The sequence below is a fragment of the Pelodiscus sinensis genome, chromosome 16, assembly GCF_052426305.1.
Source record: "Pelodiscus sinensis isolate ZL-2025 chromosome 16, ASM5242630v1, whole genome shotgun sequence".
In the NCBI taxonomy this organism is placed as follows: Eukaryota; Metazoa; Chordata; order Testudines; family Trionychidae; genus Pelodiscus; species Pelodiscus sinensis.
The window spans coordinates 10,245,758-10,261,716 of NC_143067.1; the positions used below are offsets into that span (position 1 = coordinate 10,245,758).

The 15,959-nt window shown below is 43.8% G+C and overlaps 1 protein-coding gene across 1 annotated transcript in view; it reads left to right on the plus strand.

Annotated features, from left to right (window-relative positions):
• COL23A1 (collagen type XXIII alpha 1 chain) overlaps window positions 1-15,959 on the plus strand; it is a 394,193-nt gene that overhangs the window by 321,678 nt on the left and 56,556 nt on the right. Inside the window, exons 6-7 of the mRNA XM_089769470.1 lie at window positions 8,475-8,501; window positions 15,860-15,886. Coding sequence (XP_089625596.1) covers window positions 8,475-8,501; window positions 15,860-15,886 — 54 coding nt within the window. The remainder of the gene's footprint in view (window positions 1-8,474; window positions 8,502-15,859; window positions 15,887-15,959) is intronic.

Consider the following 15,959-nt stretch of genomic DNA (forward strand, 5'->3'; position numbering starts at 1 on the left):
CGTCATGAGTTCCTGAGGGGATGGATTTCATGGAACCCAGAAATCCTTTATACTTTAAAATGACGTCCACGACCTCAGCTGAATGGGAAGAGACTGGTGGTGACTGTATCCAGAACAACACCAAAAGTGCCAAAAAAGAAATAGTGGTAGGACCGTGGGCTTGAAGCGATAGGTTATCCAGAAAGCACCTCAACAGTAAATGTCTGCCACCTAATCAGAACAAACAATCATTTGGTAACTGCTTTCTTTATTCTGGGTGGCTCAACAGAGAAGTATAATTACAAAGCAAAAGCAACACGGAAATGTCCGCAGAATGTAGGATAACAAGTTGCTGATCATATAGCTAATGGAGGCAAATGTCTCGTTTTCAATGCCCTTCCTTATTTTAGGCCATATGCAGAGAGGTTGCAGTCATCAGAATCAGGTTAAGTGGAATACTGCGCAAATTCCTTAAGAAGCCACAGGCTCTGTGAAACGCATTTACTTCCCATGAGGGCCTCAAATCAAGTATCACTTCCAAATGCTCGAGGCAGTCTCTATGCACTATAATTACTGTCTCCTTCTGTTTTCATGGCGATGGGGCTGGTGACCTCTGAACAAAGACGTAAAGTAGCTTTCGTTCCAATAATATGAGAGTTTAAATAAACAACCTCTTCTTGCTTATCTCGAATTCCCATGAGATCTTGCCTTCCTGTCAGATGGAGAGATTCATAAACCTCCAAGCTGATATTGTGCACGCAACACCTTGGCCTAATCCCTCCCTGTAATCACTGGTCAGAGAGTAGTAAATGCCTTTTAAAGCTGTAGAGCAGATGCAAAGTGTTGGTCTCTCTAAGCCCTGGTGCAGCAATGCTCAGGACATAAATCTTTCTGCTTCATTTACTGCCAGGGCAGAGAAAGTCCTTGCAATAAGGAATGAATTATGCTCACAGTTCATTGGCTGGAGTGTGGTCCTTTGTCCACCCGAGTCTTGTTTTATGTTATGCTGGGGCTGTAGCCAACTTTAAAACCTCTGTCATTTTATGATAAAATTCTCTTTTCCCTCACACCTGCTGTTATTTTTCTAACTAAATGTCTCCCTTGCCTACTTGAAGAGCCAAAGGTCTGCACATAACTCTGATGGTATCGCTGCTATATTTCTGATGGCTGTACGCAGGTGCATTTTTTTTATATGAAGTAACTTTTGCGCTGCTACTTTTTGCGCAAGTCCTGCTGAGAAATGCTTCTGCCCAGGCGGTGGTCATTTTGCATTGCTCAGGTGGTTCAAAGAGACATTAAATAGGGAATCTTGAGTTGGTGCAAAGTCCTTCCTTGCTCCGTGGAACAGCTGATATTTCAGAAACCAGGTGGGGTGAAACCGGGCCGAACGCCTTGTGTCCAGTGAGCCTTACCACTGTAACGTCCAATAGGTTGATATTACAAATTGCCACAAATAATAGTAGCCCTTCAGCTGCTGTGTTCTTGCACATCTCTGCAGTGAGCCTAATCTTGGGGGGAAAACTCCACATGCCAAGGCCCATTGGCAGGAGTGGGACTCTATTGTAAGAGTTGGTATCTGTGCAGGGCAGTGGCTTTCAGACTAGGGGGTGTGGCCCAGTACTGGGTCATGGAATGTCAGGCAATGGGTCTTGTTGTTGGAAGGGGATCAGGTGACCAGCGGGGATGCTAAAGCAGTGTGGCCAGCAGCAGGGTGGGGGAAGAACGTACAGGGCTCCGTGCACTGCCCCGGCCTTGAACACTAGCTCCGCGCTCCCATTGGCTGGGAACCTGCTGCCGGCTGCTTCTGGGGCACAGCATGGTCAGCGGAGCCAGGAGAAGCAGGAAGCTGCCTTAGCACCCCCGCTGCACCGCTAGCCAGGAGCTGCTCGAGGTAACCCCTTCCTGCTCCAGCTCTGAATCCCACCCCCCCAAAGCCAGAGCCCTCTCCTACTCTCCAAAGTTCTCATCTTCAGCCTCACCCTGGAGCCCACACTCTAGTCAAATTGTTGGGTCGCAGCATCAACAATTTTCTTATCATAGAACCATAGAGCTGGAAGAGACCTCAGAAGGTCATCAAGTCCAGCCCCCTGCTCTAGGCAGGGCCAATCCCAACTAAATCAACCCAGCCAGAGCTTTGTCAAGCCGAGATTTAAACACTTCTAAGGATGGAGATTCCACCACTTCCCTAGGTAACCCATTCCAGTGCTTCACCACCCTCCTAGTGAAATAGTTTTTCCTAATATCCAACCTGGACCTCTCCCACCGCAACTTGAGACCATTGCTCCTTGTTCTGCCATCTGTCACCACTGAGAACAGCCTTTCTCCATCCTCTTTGGAAGCTCCCTTTAGGAAGTTGAAGGTTGCTATCAAATCCCCCTCACTCTTCGCTTCTGCAGACTAAACAGACCCAGCTCCCTCAGCCTCTCCTCATAGGTCATATGCTTCAGCCCCCTAATCATTTTGGTTGCCCTCCGCTGGACCCTCTCCAATGCATCCACATCCTTTTTGTAGTGGGGGACCCAGAACTGGACACAATACTGCAAATGTGGCCTCACCAGAGCCAAATAAAGGGGAATAATGACATCTCTGGATCTGCTGGCAATGCTCCTCTTAATGCAACCTAATATGCCATTAGTCGTCTTGGCTACAAGGGCACACTGTTGACTCATATCCAGCTTCTCATCCACTGTAACCCCCAGGTCCTTTTCTGCAGAACTACTAATTAGCTGGTTGGTCCCCAGCCTGTAACAATGCTTGGGATTCTTCCATCCCAAGTGCAGGACTCTGCACTTGTCCTTGTTGAACCTCATCAGATTTCTTGTGGCCCAATCCTCAAATTTGTCTAAGTCACTCTGGACCCTATCTCTGCCCTCAAGCATATCTGCCTCTCCGCCTAGCTTAGTGTCATCTGCAAACTTGCTGAGGGTGCAATCCATCCCCTCATCCAGGTCATTAATATAGATATTGAACAAAATGGGTCCTAGAACTGAACCTTGGGGCACTCTGCCAGAAACCGACCGCCATCCTGACATCGAGCCACTGATCCCTATCCACTGGGCCCGGCCTTCTAGCCAGCTTTCTATCCATCTTACCGTCCATTTATCCAATCCATAGTCCCTTAACTTTCTGGCAAGAATATTGTGGGAGACTGTATCAAAAGCCTTGCTAAAGTCAAGGTATATCACATCCACTGACTTTCCCACGTCCACAGAGCCAGTTACCTCATCATAGAAGCTAATCAGATTGGTCAGGCACGACTTTCCCTTTGTGAATCCATGCTGACTATTCCTAATCACTTTCCTCTCTTCCAAGTGCCTCAAAATGGATTCCTTAAGGATCCCTTCCATGATTTTTCCAAGAACTGAGGTAAGACTGACCGGCCTATAGTTCCCTGGATCGTCCTTCTTCCCTTTTTTGAAGATGGGCACTACATTTGTCTTTTTCCAATCATCCGGGATTTCTCCAGATCTCCACGACTTTTCAAAGATAATGGCCAAAGGCTCCTCAGTGACATTTGTCAACTCCCTCAGTACTCTTGGATGCATTAAGTCCGGACCCATGGATTTGTATACGTTTAGCTTTTCTAAATAGTTCCTAACCTGTTCTTTACCCACCAAGGGCTGTCCATCTTCATCCCATCTTGCATCACTTAGCACGTTAGTCCGGGAGCCGACCTTGTCCGTGAAGACAGAGGCAAAGAAAGCATTGAGTACTTCAGCTTTCCCCACATCATCTGTCACTAGGTTACCTCCTTCATCCAGTAGGGGCCGCACACCCTCTCTGATCACCTTCTTGTTAACATGCCTGTAGAAACCTTTCTTGTTATCCTTCACGTCCTTTGCCAGTCGCAGTTCCACTTGCGCTTTCGCCTTCCTGATAACCCCCTGGCATTCTCGAGCTATACCTTTAAACTCTTCCCTGGTCATTTGTCCAAGTTTCCACTTTTTGTAAGCTTCCTTTTTGTGCTTAAGTTCACCAAGGATTTCCCCCGTAAGCCAATCCGGTCTCCTACCTCTCTTTGCCTCTCTTGCTTCGCATCGGTATGGTTTCTTTCTGTGCCTTCAATAAGGCTTCTTTAAAATACTGCCAGCTGTCCTGGACTCCTTTCCCCTTCATGTTAGCATCCCAAAGGATTCTACTCATCAGGTCTCCTAGAGAGTCAAAATCTGCTTTTCTGAAGTCCAAGGTGTGTATTTTACTACTCTCTTTTCTTCCTTTGGTCAGGATCCTGAAATCTACCATCTCATGATCACTGCTTCCCAGGTTGTCACCCACCTCCACTTCCCCTATTAGTTCCTCCCTGTTTGTAAGCAGAAGGTCAAGCTGCGCACGGCCCCTGGTCGGTTCCTTTAGCACTTGTACCAAGAAGTTATCCCCAACATTCTCCAAAAACTTCCTGGATTGCCTGTGTACTGCTGTATTGGTTTCCCAACAGATGTCAGGGTGATTAAAGTCCCCCACGAGAACCAAGGCCTTCAACTGGGTCATGAGAAAAAACATTAGAAAACTGCTGTAGGGTGAGACTGGGTTGCGGAATTGGGCCTTTAGGAGCAGAGCCCATGCCACACACTCTGGGCATTACAGTAATCATGATAATAAAGCAAATCCTATAGCTCAATTTTATTCAGAAGGCAGTTGTGTTTCCTGTGGGGCATGTCTGTTGTGTAAATATTTATTTTTGCACGTTATCTTTGCTTAACTGTGAACATCTGCAGTGTATTTCTATTTCAGCTGTATGCATAGCAGGCACCCCATTGAATTCAAAGAGTTTTGCCTGTTAAATCTAGCAATAAGGAATTCACTAAGACTGGCTTTGGAATGATGCTCTTCATGGCTGAATTGCTGTACTCTATTTTTTGCTTTATGAAAACTGGAGAATGTTGACAATATATTGTTGTACCAGAGTGGTCCAAACTCTTTGTTTACTTCAAAAGGGTTATTTCAAGTTTACATCACCGTAATGTGAGAGCAGATTCAGCCCAGTATTGCTTATAGAGAGAGGCAAACATATGTGATACAGTTGTAGCTGTGATGTGCAAATACATGATAGAAAAGATACCAATTTCAAGCTATAACTTAGAGTGCATCTACACAACTGGGCTTCACTTGAAATAAGCTACGCAAATTGAGCTACGTCAATTGCGTATCTTATTTTGAAATTGGGAGCATCTACACAGCACTTATTTCGAAATAGAGAACTCTTCCTCCACCTTCCCTTACTACTTGTACAATGAGGGTTACAGGAGTCAGAGTAAGAAATTCTTTAGCTGGACAGTATTTCAACATTATTTCGAAATAATGATAGTATTTCAAAATAAAGATGCTGTGTAGACGTACCCTTAGTGACCATGGATCTTGTATGACCATGAAGTGACGAAAGCAACATCCCATTCAGTGGTAAGAACGTACTGAATATTCAAAATTGCATGTTTGGGGACACAAATGAGCAATTTCTTTGCTTCTGCACGATTATGTGGATCGCGTGGTTCTTGTGTTGGAGCTTCGTAGCTGGGTTTCGCTACATAGGGAAAAGGCTACACCAGGTATGTCAAACTGACATTTGGAGGGCCACATGCGGCCCAATTGAAATTTTTTGCAGCCCACCATAATATTTTTATAAAATAATGAAGTGTGGGCAGCTCGGAGCATGTGGCTGAGTGCAGATCACAGCCGGCCAGGCTGCTCTGCGCTGTAGCAACTGCTCACAGCCGGCCAGGCTCCTCTTCACACGCGCTTACGGCTGGCTGGGTGCTCTTCACTGGGTACTCCAGCAGGTGCTCACAGCTAGCCACTGTGCTCACAGCACCCCAGTGCCTCAGGTGGCAACGTCGACCCTGGTATTAGGTTGGGGCATCTGGCTCTGGGGGAGAGAGAAGGCATTAGATTGCGGGGGGGGGGGACTGGCTCTGGGGGAGTGGTGGGGAATTGGGTTAGAATGGGGGTATGGGAGTTCCTGGCTCTGGGGGAGAAGAGGGGTTTTGTTAATATTTTGTTTTTTATTTATTTATTCCCAAATAAAATCACAAAATGTATATTAATTTTGTATCATAAATATGTTAATTTTTTGCAACTGCATGAATAATTATATCTTTATGCAAAATCTCAAACTTACAAAGTATCTACAATTTTCACAGAAGCCTGTTCTATTTGATTAACCATGGTCTAAACTTGTTTTTATTTCAACAAAACAATGGTCTAAACTTGTTTTTATTTCAACAAAACAAGTTATGTATCATATACAAAATTTAAAAGTACCTTAAATTTATATTTAAATTAAAAATTATGTAAAATTAATTTAAAAATTTAATATGAGCAAATAATTGTAATATTATAAAATATACCTAAAACATAATCTATAAAATAAATAACTACAACTCTGTGACAAAGTACATTTTTTTTGGTGGCTCTAGGGTTGCCAGGTCTCCGGTATTGATGCCTTTTGCTCAACAATTTTTTTCTTTTTTGGTCAACCCTAAGTGGCCCTGAAACCTATCAGTTTTTCTTTGTGCAGCCCTCACTAGGCTTCGAGTTTTGGCATGCCTGGGCTAAACCATAAAGTTGTTTGCAATGTTATTGTAGCTAAATTGGGATCTGAGAGAGACCAGGAGGTGGATATTCATCATTTGTTGGACCAACCAAAGTTGAACAATAAATGGCATCAGAAATTACTGTAGAATTGCAAGTCATCTTGCTGAGCTAGATGAGACTGCCACTGCACAGTTGCTTAAAAGGAACCTATCAAAGCCCCGATTCAGCAAAGTATTTCACTTGTGTTTAAGTCCATGCCTATCTCACAAATCATTTAAAGCATGTGCTGATAAGTACGCATACATTGAAACCCCTTTGAAATCTGTGAAATTTGAGCAGGTGCCAAAGTGAATCAGGACCTCAGTCCTTTCTCTGTTTAGGAGATCATTGCAAATCAAAATACAGAAGAAGTGATATTATTATTTGGGTGGCAAGTAGACAGGAGGATCACAGCACTGTCCCTTCCAGGGATTTACTACAATTATTCAGCCGCTCTGATTGGGGACTAGCAGGACTCAAGTCAGTGGTTTTGCACAAATTCTGCGGAACAGAAGCGGTAGCCTTTTCTCATGTGCACTCCCTCACGGGCCAGGATCAGTTTGGGCTAATATGTTTACAGACATTTAACAGGGATGACATTTGCTGCTACCAATTCTGGGGGCCCTGCCCCAGGATGTGATTGTAAATAATAAACCAGCCTTTATTTGAGGTACGTACTGTGCGTTTCCTTTGGGAATCCTGAAAGGGGCAGATTTAAAGGCTAGTTACGATTGCTAAGACCCTGATCTTGCAAATATTTATTCATGCATCTGACTTGATGTGACTACTAGGGATTAGGAATGTGAAAGTGTAACTGTGTTCACTGTTAACAGGGGTGGCCCGTGATTATAGGCCGACTCAGCCGTCACCTAGGGCGCCGCCTTCAACGGCAGCCGATGATGATGTCACAGGGTGCCCGATGATGACGTCATTCCATTGACGGCCGTGCAGGCGGGGGTGCCAATTGCGCATTCCGCCTGGGGTTCCAGCTCCGCAGCCTGCCTCGGGCCACTCCTGACTGTTAACCAATGAGCCTGGGCTCTTCAGTTAACCTTCATGATTACACGCAGACTTCCAGTACACACAGGGAGTTGGCATAAAAGCCGGCTTCCCACCCACACTGGCTCGCGGGGAGCCGCGTGCCCCCATCCCCACCCCTCCGTGTGTAACCCTGTGACCTCTTACACAGTTAATTAATTAACACATTGTAATACCCCTTCTAGAGATGTGAAAGTTAACCAATTAACTGGTGGGGGCTGGAGCTCCAGCCTCATGGAGGGTCTGCAGTGGACAGGCCCCCTACAAACACATACACACAGTTGACCAACTAAACACTATGCTTAACTGCTTAGCCAATTAAACGGGATTTTACATCTCTAGTGACTACTCTGGTGAGTGAAACTGAGCATCTGTGTATGTCTGCAGGACTGTGGGCTAAAGAGCCTCTGTCCCCAGCAGGACTCCCATTACGGTCAGTGGGAATGTTGCAGGGTAATAGGAGGCCCATAGAATCTCTGTAAAATGTCAAGTTCCTTTCCCTATTGTTTTACAATCTAAAGGTCAGTCGGACGTTGAGTCACGGGTGGGATCCATTTTGGGTTCTGTGCTGCTGCTGCATGCAAGGTGCTTTAAAACTCCCAGCGAGATCTAAGCATCGTGCCTGAAGGGAATCATCTCATTGCTCCCATCAGTTCTTTGTTTCCTTTCACACCCTTTCATGCTCTCTATGATCTATTATTTGGTCTGCCTTGTTTTTATTGTTCTCTTGAGAAATACTATTATTGAATCTTGACAAAGCGGTAAGATTTATTCATCTAATCCACAATGCACTAGATCGCATCTAGAGCTTCTTTTAGAGCATGGCTAAAATAGTTGCATGCACAAATTATTCTCCCTTTGTAATCTATTATCTTTCCTTCCCTTTTTAGGGGCCTCTTGGTTTGGACGGCAGGCCAGTAAGTAGTGTGCTAAGTGTCAGATGTACCATTTATTTGTTTCTAGTTACTCTATGAGACCGCTCTGTGCAGAGCCAACTATTATAATACTGGAACTCTCTGTCTTATAATTGTTACAAGGTGCAGTACAGCAAGGTCACTCTGTGCTTTGTAACGCAAACTGACTTTAAGATTTACTAGTTTAGGCCCTGATTGGACAGATGATAGAGTCCAAGCAAATTGCAGCACCTACATGGAAACCTGTTGACTTCAGTGGGATTCAGCACAGTGTGCAAAGCTAAGTTTAACCAGTTAACTGACTAAACAGGGGCAAGCAGGCTGGAGCAGCCCCCATGCTGCAGATGGGAGCTGCTCCAGCCCAGCTGCTTCCAACCTTGCACTGGGCTCCCTGCTCCCATGAGCTGGGACTCTGCAGCCTCACATAGGGAGGGTGTAGCAATTGGGGGGGGGGGGGCGGGCTGATGGCAACCTTGCGTGGGGCTAGCAAAGGCTGGGAGCCAGCAGCCCTCCAGGTCTGGAACAGCCCTTCTGCCCATGGTGGGCCGCAGGCAGGGGGCTGCTCGTGGGCAATAGGTAACCCTTACCTGGTAAGCATCACCTGTTAAGTTTCCCATTCGCATCCCTAATCCGTACAGGTTCAGGACCCTGTGAGCTTTTACTCTGACAGGTGACTAATGTAACACTGTCATTCTGGAGTTCCATGGTGTTTGAATTTCAGAAATGTTTATATACGCTGTGCTCAGTTCGCATATAAAAAGATGCGTTTTTCCAAGCGCCAGCCCTATAAACTCAACTGGGGATCAGAAAGCAAAGTTGGATTCTTTCCTTCTTGAGCATCATTTCTAGCAACACATGTTCTACCGGACAAATTTTGCACATTGCTTTCCATGAGTTTTTTTATAGATTGACCCAGTAAGTGGAACTTAAACAGCCCCATTGATGCACTGGAGAGAACAAAATCAAGTGCACACTGTTAGGTGGGTGCTAATAGGAGAAACAAGATATAATAAATTATTTAAATTGCAAAAGGGACCAGTCTGCGTCTGTCACAGAGGGAGCTAATCAGCTGAGTAGTGTTTCTCCAGAATGGTTTGGAAGTAGTGTCCGTATGCATGAAATACTGAAATTTGAAGTACCATTTTGTGCTGCATTAGGATAGACCATAGTCTGGAATCCATTTTTACATTATGTTCTCTTGACTTCTTTCTTTTGGTTGGAAGCCTATTGGAAATCCAGGTATCTGTCTCCTTATATTGTTTACAAAATCAGACCCTTTTGGTAACATGCTAACTGAACTTTGGCCATTTATGATTTTTTTCATAGAAGATACTTAAGAGCCATCATTTGTATATTGTTTTCATGCTGCATTTCCTTCTGCAATCACTAGAGGGCCCCATTTGAGTTTTTTTTTTTTTAAGCTCCAATCATTGAGTGGCTTTTGAAAAAACAAATAGGAGCTATTGCATTTGTTTCAACTGCAAAGTTGTTCTAAATGTTTGTTAGCCACTTTGAGAATGTTTGGTTATGGCTGCAAACATGCTCTAGTTCTGTTACTACATAAAAAAAGATTGAACCTCTCTAGTTCGGCAACATCCGTGATCTGGCATGATTTTACTTAGCTGGATGTCCACTTACCATGGGTCTGGCCATGTCTCCTGCAGTCCCATAACATTGGTTTATAGCCACCAGTCCTGGCTCTTGGTGTTCTGTGCGGTTATTTAGCTCTAAATTACCCCAGATGTCTCCTAAGAGCCCAGTAAGCAAAGGAAGTGTTGGTAATGCTGCTAGACAATATTGACCTCCCATGGTCCAGCAAATTCTTTGTTTTGACACCAGTCAGGTCCTAAGGATGCCAGACTAGAGAGGCTCAACCTGTAGTAGAAAACTGTAAGACCAGCATGAGAATCTTTGCCCAAAATTCAAACCAATCCAGAATTTGTCTTTTTTTGGCCTCCCTGGAAAGAAGAAATATTAGAAGTTTCATGAAAGGACCTGGTTCCATGTTTTCCACACACGCACCCTTTTAAGGATACATAGGATGGGACTTTGAAAGGCACTGAAGAGAGTTAGAAGACAGATTTTAAAGGTAGTTAGGTGTCAAAAGCTGCAGAGAGGTGATTGTGGGAATGTCAAAAGCATCTGGTCACCTACCTTCCATTGATTTCACTGGCTCTTAGGGGTGTTTGAAAATTCCAGACCACACCTATGTAAGCTCCTAAATGCCTTTACAAATCTGGCCTTTTGTGCCTAACTTTCTTCAGCTCCTTGGAAATTTCAGCCAAGAGCTTTGAATAGAGTTTCCTGGGCTCCTTTGTTGTCAGCATATACCTGCAACCAAGTGTTTGCTGGATAGGATTCTGAGTGGAGAGGGGCTTGAAATCCACCACAGGGTGACCTACTTTTCTGCAGACCAATCATTCTTTTGGTCCACGTACCAAACATCCACCCCCATAAAGAGAAGCAGACTGTCAGGTTAGAGTATCACAATGGTGGCCTCTGGCCTCTAAATTGATGAATGTATATAAGAATGATGTCAGTGTGTATGTAACACCAGCAGATACTGATCATCTGTGGGCAGAATCAAACCTGGGACTTCTGGAACTCAGTGCATGAGCCTCTACTGCATGAGCTAATAGCCAGCTGCCTAGTAGCTAAAACTGTAGAACAGACTAATTATTCTCTCTAAGGCTACGTCTACACTGTCTGCTTGTTGCGGAAGAGGAAATGCAAATGGAGCACTCATTTGCATATCTCGCACACTCATTTGCATATCTTCTTCCGATCCTTTTTGCCTAAGAGGTTTTTGCGATAAAAAGCCCTGTGTAGACGGGGCCATTTGTTGGGGGAAAAAACCCCTTTTGCACAAGAGCCCTTACTCCTCAAACAATGAGGTTTACAGGCTCTTGCGCAAAAGGGTTTTTTTCCAACAAATGGCCCCATCTACACAGAACTTGTTATTGTAAAAACCTCTTCCGCAAAAAGGATCAGAAGAAGATATGCAAATGAGAGCACCGAATATGCAAATGAGTGCCCCATTTGCATTTCCTCTCTGCAAAAAACACAGTGTAGACATAGCTTAGGTGATCTCAGTGCCATGAGATAGGACAGTGAACCATACCCAGCAGGTGTAAGGATTACATGTACAGCAGACATAGGATATCATCCCAATCTTGCAAGAGGCTCCCCAGGCATTCCCTGCAGTGAGGCTCTTTGCAGTAGCAGTCGTCCGTCAGCATAGACTCTCCTGCAGGATCAGAACTCATGTCCATACTTGTTGTTCTCAGCTTTTTTTTTTCCCCCCCACCAGAAATATTTGATGGATATTTTTTTTCTTTAAGAAAGAAAATAAAATCACAGGGTTTGCTTAGTCTAAAAGGAGAACAAGTGAGTCTGATTTTCTCTTTTTGAGTCATGTTCATGTCTTTATCAGTAATGCTTTTAATTTCAACACATTTTAAAAATAAAATAAAAAAGAAACCTCACTTTGTCCTTTAAAAAGGGGGAGGAGTAGAAAAAGACTGGAACCAAAGGTGACTGGTCAGTGGGCACTCGGGGTAACACCAGCCATGTAACTTGCACCCTAGCTTGGGGAAGGACCAGAATAATCCCTCTCCACTCCAGGTGCTGCCTCCCTGCCCTTACTCTGTCCCCTTCCCACCTCTTCGCTGCTCTTGCTCTGCTCCCGCCCCTCCTCTTTCCCCAGCTAAGCTGGCCACTCCCCTCCCCCACACTCACTAGCAGTAAATAGTTTGATTTAGTTTTGCAGAGACAATCTCCTCTGGCTTGTGCCCATCCCTACAGAACACACATGGGGACAGAGAAAAGGCAAATGTGGTTTGTTTGTTTTTTAAATCCAAACACCCAGCCTGGGCCCTCAGTTTCTTGGAACATGCTGAGATCTGGCCTGAAATTAGCAAAAAGGCAAAGGAAAAAAAGAATCGTAAATTAAAAGAAGAAACTGAAACCACAAATACATACAACATGCACTACAGGGCCCATTCTACTCTCTGAGTGTGGATTGATGCTTATGGCCGGAAGTTAAATGCAAGCCCCAAGGCTGGAAGAAACTACTCTGGGGAGACAAAGCCAAATTGAAAGAAAAAGCAAATCTAGTACGTCAGATTGCCATACTCAGGCCTTGTCTACACTGGCACATTGTGTTGCTAAAAACTGCCTTTTGGTGACAAAACAGTTAGAGCATTTACATTTCAAATCAACTTTTTGGGGGAAAATATTTTAAAAGGGCTCTAGAGGTGATCCTGGTAATTACAGACCAGTAAGTCTAACATCAGTACCGGGCCAATTTAGTTGGAACTGTGGTTAAGAATAGAATCGTCAGACACGTAGATGAACATAATTTGTTGGAGAAAAGTCAACATGGACTCTGTAAAGGGAAATCATCCCTTACTAATCTACCAGAGTTCTTTGAGGGGGTCAATAAACGTGGACAAGGGGGATCCAGTGGATATAGTGTACTTAGATTTCCAGAATGCCTTTGACAAGGTCCTCACCAAAGGCTCTTAAGTAAAGTTAGTTATCATGGGGATAAGTTAGTTATCATGGTTAAGACAGGAAACAAAGGGTAGGAATAAATGGTCAGTTTTCAGAATGGAGAGAGGTAACTAGTGGGATCCCCCAAGGGTCCATACCAGGACCACTCCTATTTAACCTATTTATAAATGATCTGGAGAAAGGGGTAAACAATGAGGTGGCAAAATTTGTAGATGATACAAAACTGCTTAAGATATTTAAGAACAAAGCAGACTGTGAAGAGCTTAAAAAAGATCTCACCAAAGTAAGTGATTGGGCAACAAAATGGCAAATGAAATTTAATGTTGATAAATGCAAAGTAATGCACATTGGAAAAAATAATCCAACTATACACACAATATGATGGGGGCTAATTTACCTATAATCAATCCAGAGAGAGATCTTGGAGTCATTGTAGATCATTCTCTGAAAACATCCACTCAATGTGCACTGGCAGTCAAAAAAGCAAACAGAACGTTAGGAATCATTAAAAAGGGATAGAGAATAAGACAGAATATCTTATTGCCTCTATATAAATTCATGGTACGCCTGCATCTTGGGTACTGCATACAGATGTGGTCACTTCATCTCAAAAAAGATATATTGACATTGGAAAAGGTTCAGAAAAAGGCAACAAAAAAGATTACGGGTTTGGAACAGGTGCCATATGAAGAGAGATTAAAAAGAATGGGACATTTCATCTTAGAAAAGAGGAGACTAAAGGAGGATATGATAAAGGTCTATAAAATCATGTCAGGTATGGAGAAAATGAATAAGAAAAAGATATTTACTTGTTCCCATAACATGAGAACTAAGGTTCATCAAATGAAATTAATAGGTGGCAGGTTTAAAACAAACAAAAGGAAGTTTTTCTTCACACATTGCAATCAACCTCTGGAACTTCTTGCCAGATGAAGTTGTGTAGACCAGGACTTTAAGGGTATGTCTACACTGCAATGCTATTTCGGGATACTAGAGGTATCCCAAAATAGCTACCCCGCGTCTTTTGAATGTCTGCTATTTCGAAATATAGTAGAGGCACTATTTTGCCATCCCTGTAAACCACATTCTACAAGGAGTAAGAGATGGCTCAAAATAGTGCTTTATTTTGAAATTTGGCACTGTGTAGATTTGAAATAGACTCGAAATTGCGTATCTTATTTTGAGTTTCAGGTGCTGTGTATACGCATCCTAACAGGGTTAAAAAAGGAACTAGATAAATTAATGGAAGTTAGGTCCATCAATACTTATTAGCCAGAATTGGCAGGAATAGTGTCACTAGCCTCTGTTTGTCAGGGGCTGGAAATGGATAACAGAAGAGGGATCACTTGTCGACTACCTGTTCTGTTCACTCCCTCTGGGCATCTGGCATTGGCCACTGTTGAAAAACAGGATATTGAGGTAGATGAATCTTTGGTCTGACCCAGTATGGCTGTTATGTTCTAAAGACACTCAGTTTTGGTGATAAAAAACTTCAACCCCTGTGAGAGATTTTCTTTTCTTTTCCCTTTATTGATGACAAAGAGCTCAATGTGGACTCTGCTATTTGTTTTATCAAGAGAACTGGCTTCCACAAGTATCCCACAATGCCTGCCCTGGTGCATGTACTCAGTGTTTTGTGATTTCTGCTGCCCTGCAGGCATGCCCCCGTCCTCTTTCAAAGATCTGGGAAGTATCTGACAGCTGAGTGAGCTACTTCCTACGGGGGAAAAAGAGCAAATCATTGGAATGTTCCTGTTCTGCCCTGCTAGGGACATAGCAGTAGGCAGACTGCTGCTGCAGGGGGAGGGCTGGAGAGACAGCTGTGCTGCTTTGACTTCCTCAGCTCAGGGCGCTCACAGAGCTACAAGGGAATCCCAAGAAGTGCAGGGATCAGCTCTGCCTTCCCACAACATTGCACTGTGGGGCGCTTACCCACAATGCTTTGCTCTGTCTGTCGACAGGATGCCAGCAATGTGGCCATGAAATGTCAACAATGGCAGGCAGAAAAATCGATTTGACTGGTTTTCACTTTTGGCAACTTTTGCATGTTGGCAGCACTTTTGTCACCAAACCTTCCCAGTGTAGCTATAGTCGCAGACAAGGCTGCTCCCGAGCTTGTCCATGAAATACCCTTGAAAGTACAGGACCAGCACTATTGCCTGGGGCCAGACTTGCAGCAAATGGGCTGCCGTGCAAGCAGGCAAATACTTCTGCCATTGCATCTCCCTTTTGACTCCTCCCTATGCTGTAGCATGTCTGGCCTTGCTTTAGCTAATGCTTATGCCATTAATTGCACTGAATGGAAAGGAAATTCTTCCTTTGCCTTCACCTGTGAGTGAAACACACATCCGATCATTTTAATTGCCTTTTTGGGGTTCCACCTCCCTCTCCCTGCATGTCTCAGACAGAGCTATTTTGGGGGAACAGCAAACAGGACAAAAAAAGCAGCCTGCTCTCTACCTATATTTCAAATGGTTGTTTAAATGGGAATAGCATACTGAGCAGGTGCTTCTAGAAATGGTTGAATTGCTCAAACAAGTCCTTCTTATAGTAAACATCAATATCACGTGCACTTGAGATACAGATAGAAATGCTTTTTCTATTTAGTCTGGTGGTTTCTGCTGATGAACAGGAAACAGAATGTGGTCTTACTAGTCCTTCATTAGCCGTATGCCTCTTTTCTAAAACAGAAAGTGACATATATAAAAAAGAAAGAGAAATAGAGTTGAAAGGGAATGAAATCATGAAGTAAAAAATCTTATTCTTTCTGCTCACAGAACTAGAGCAGAGATGAGGGCACTCATATATATGCTGCTTTTTTATTCTAATCTCATTTCTATTTACAGGGATCTCCAGGACCAAAAGGGGAAAAGGTAAAGACTAAACTCATCACAACGTATCTTTACAAACCTCTCTACAATGCATTAGCAAATACTTATTGTTTCT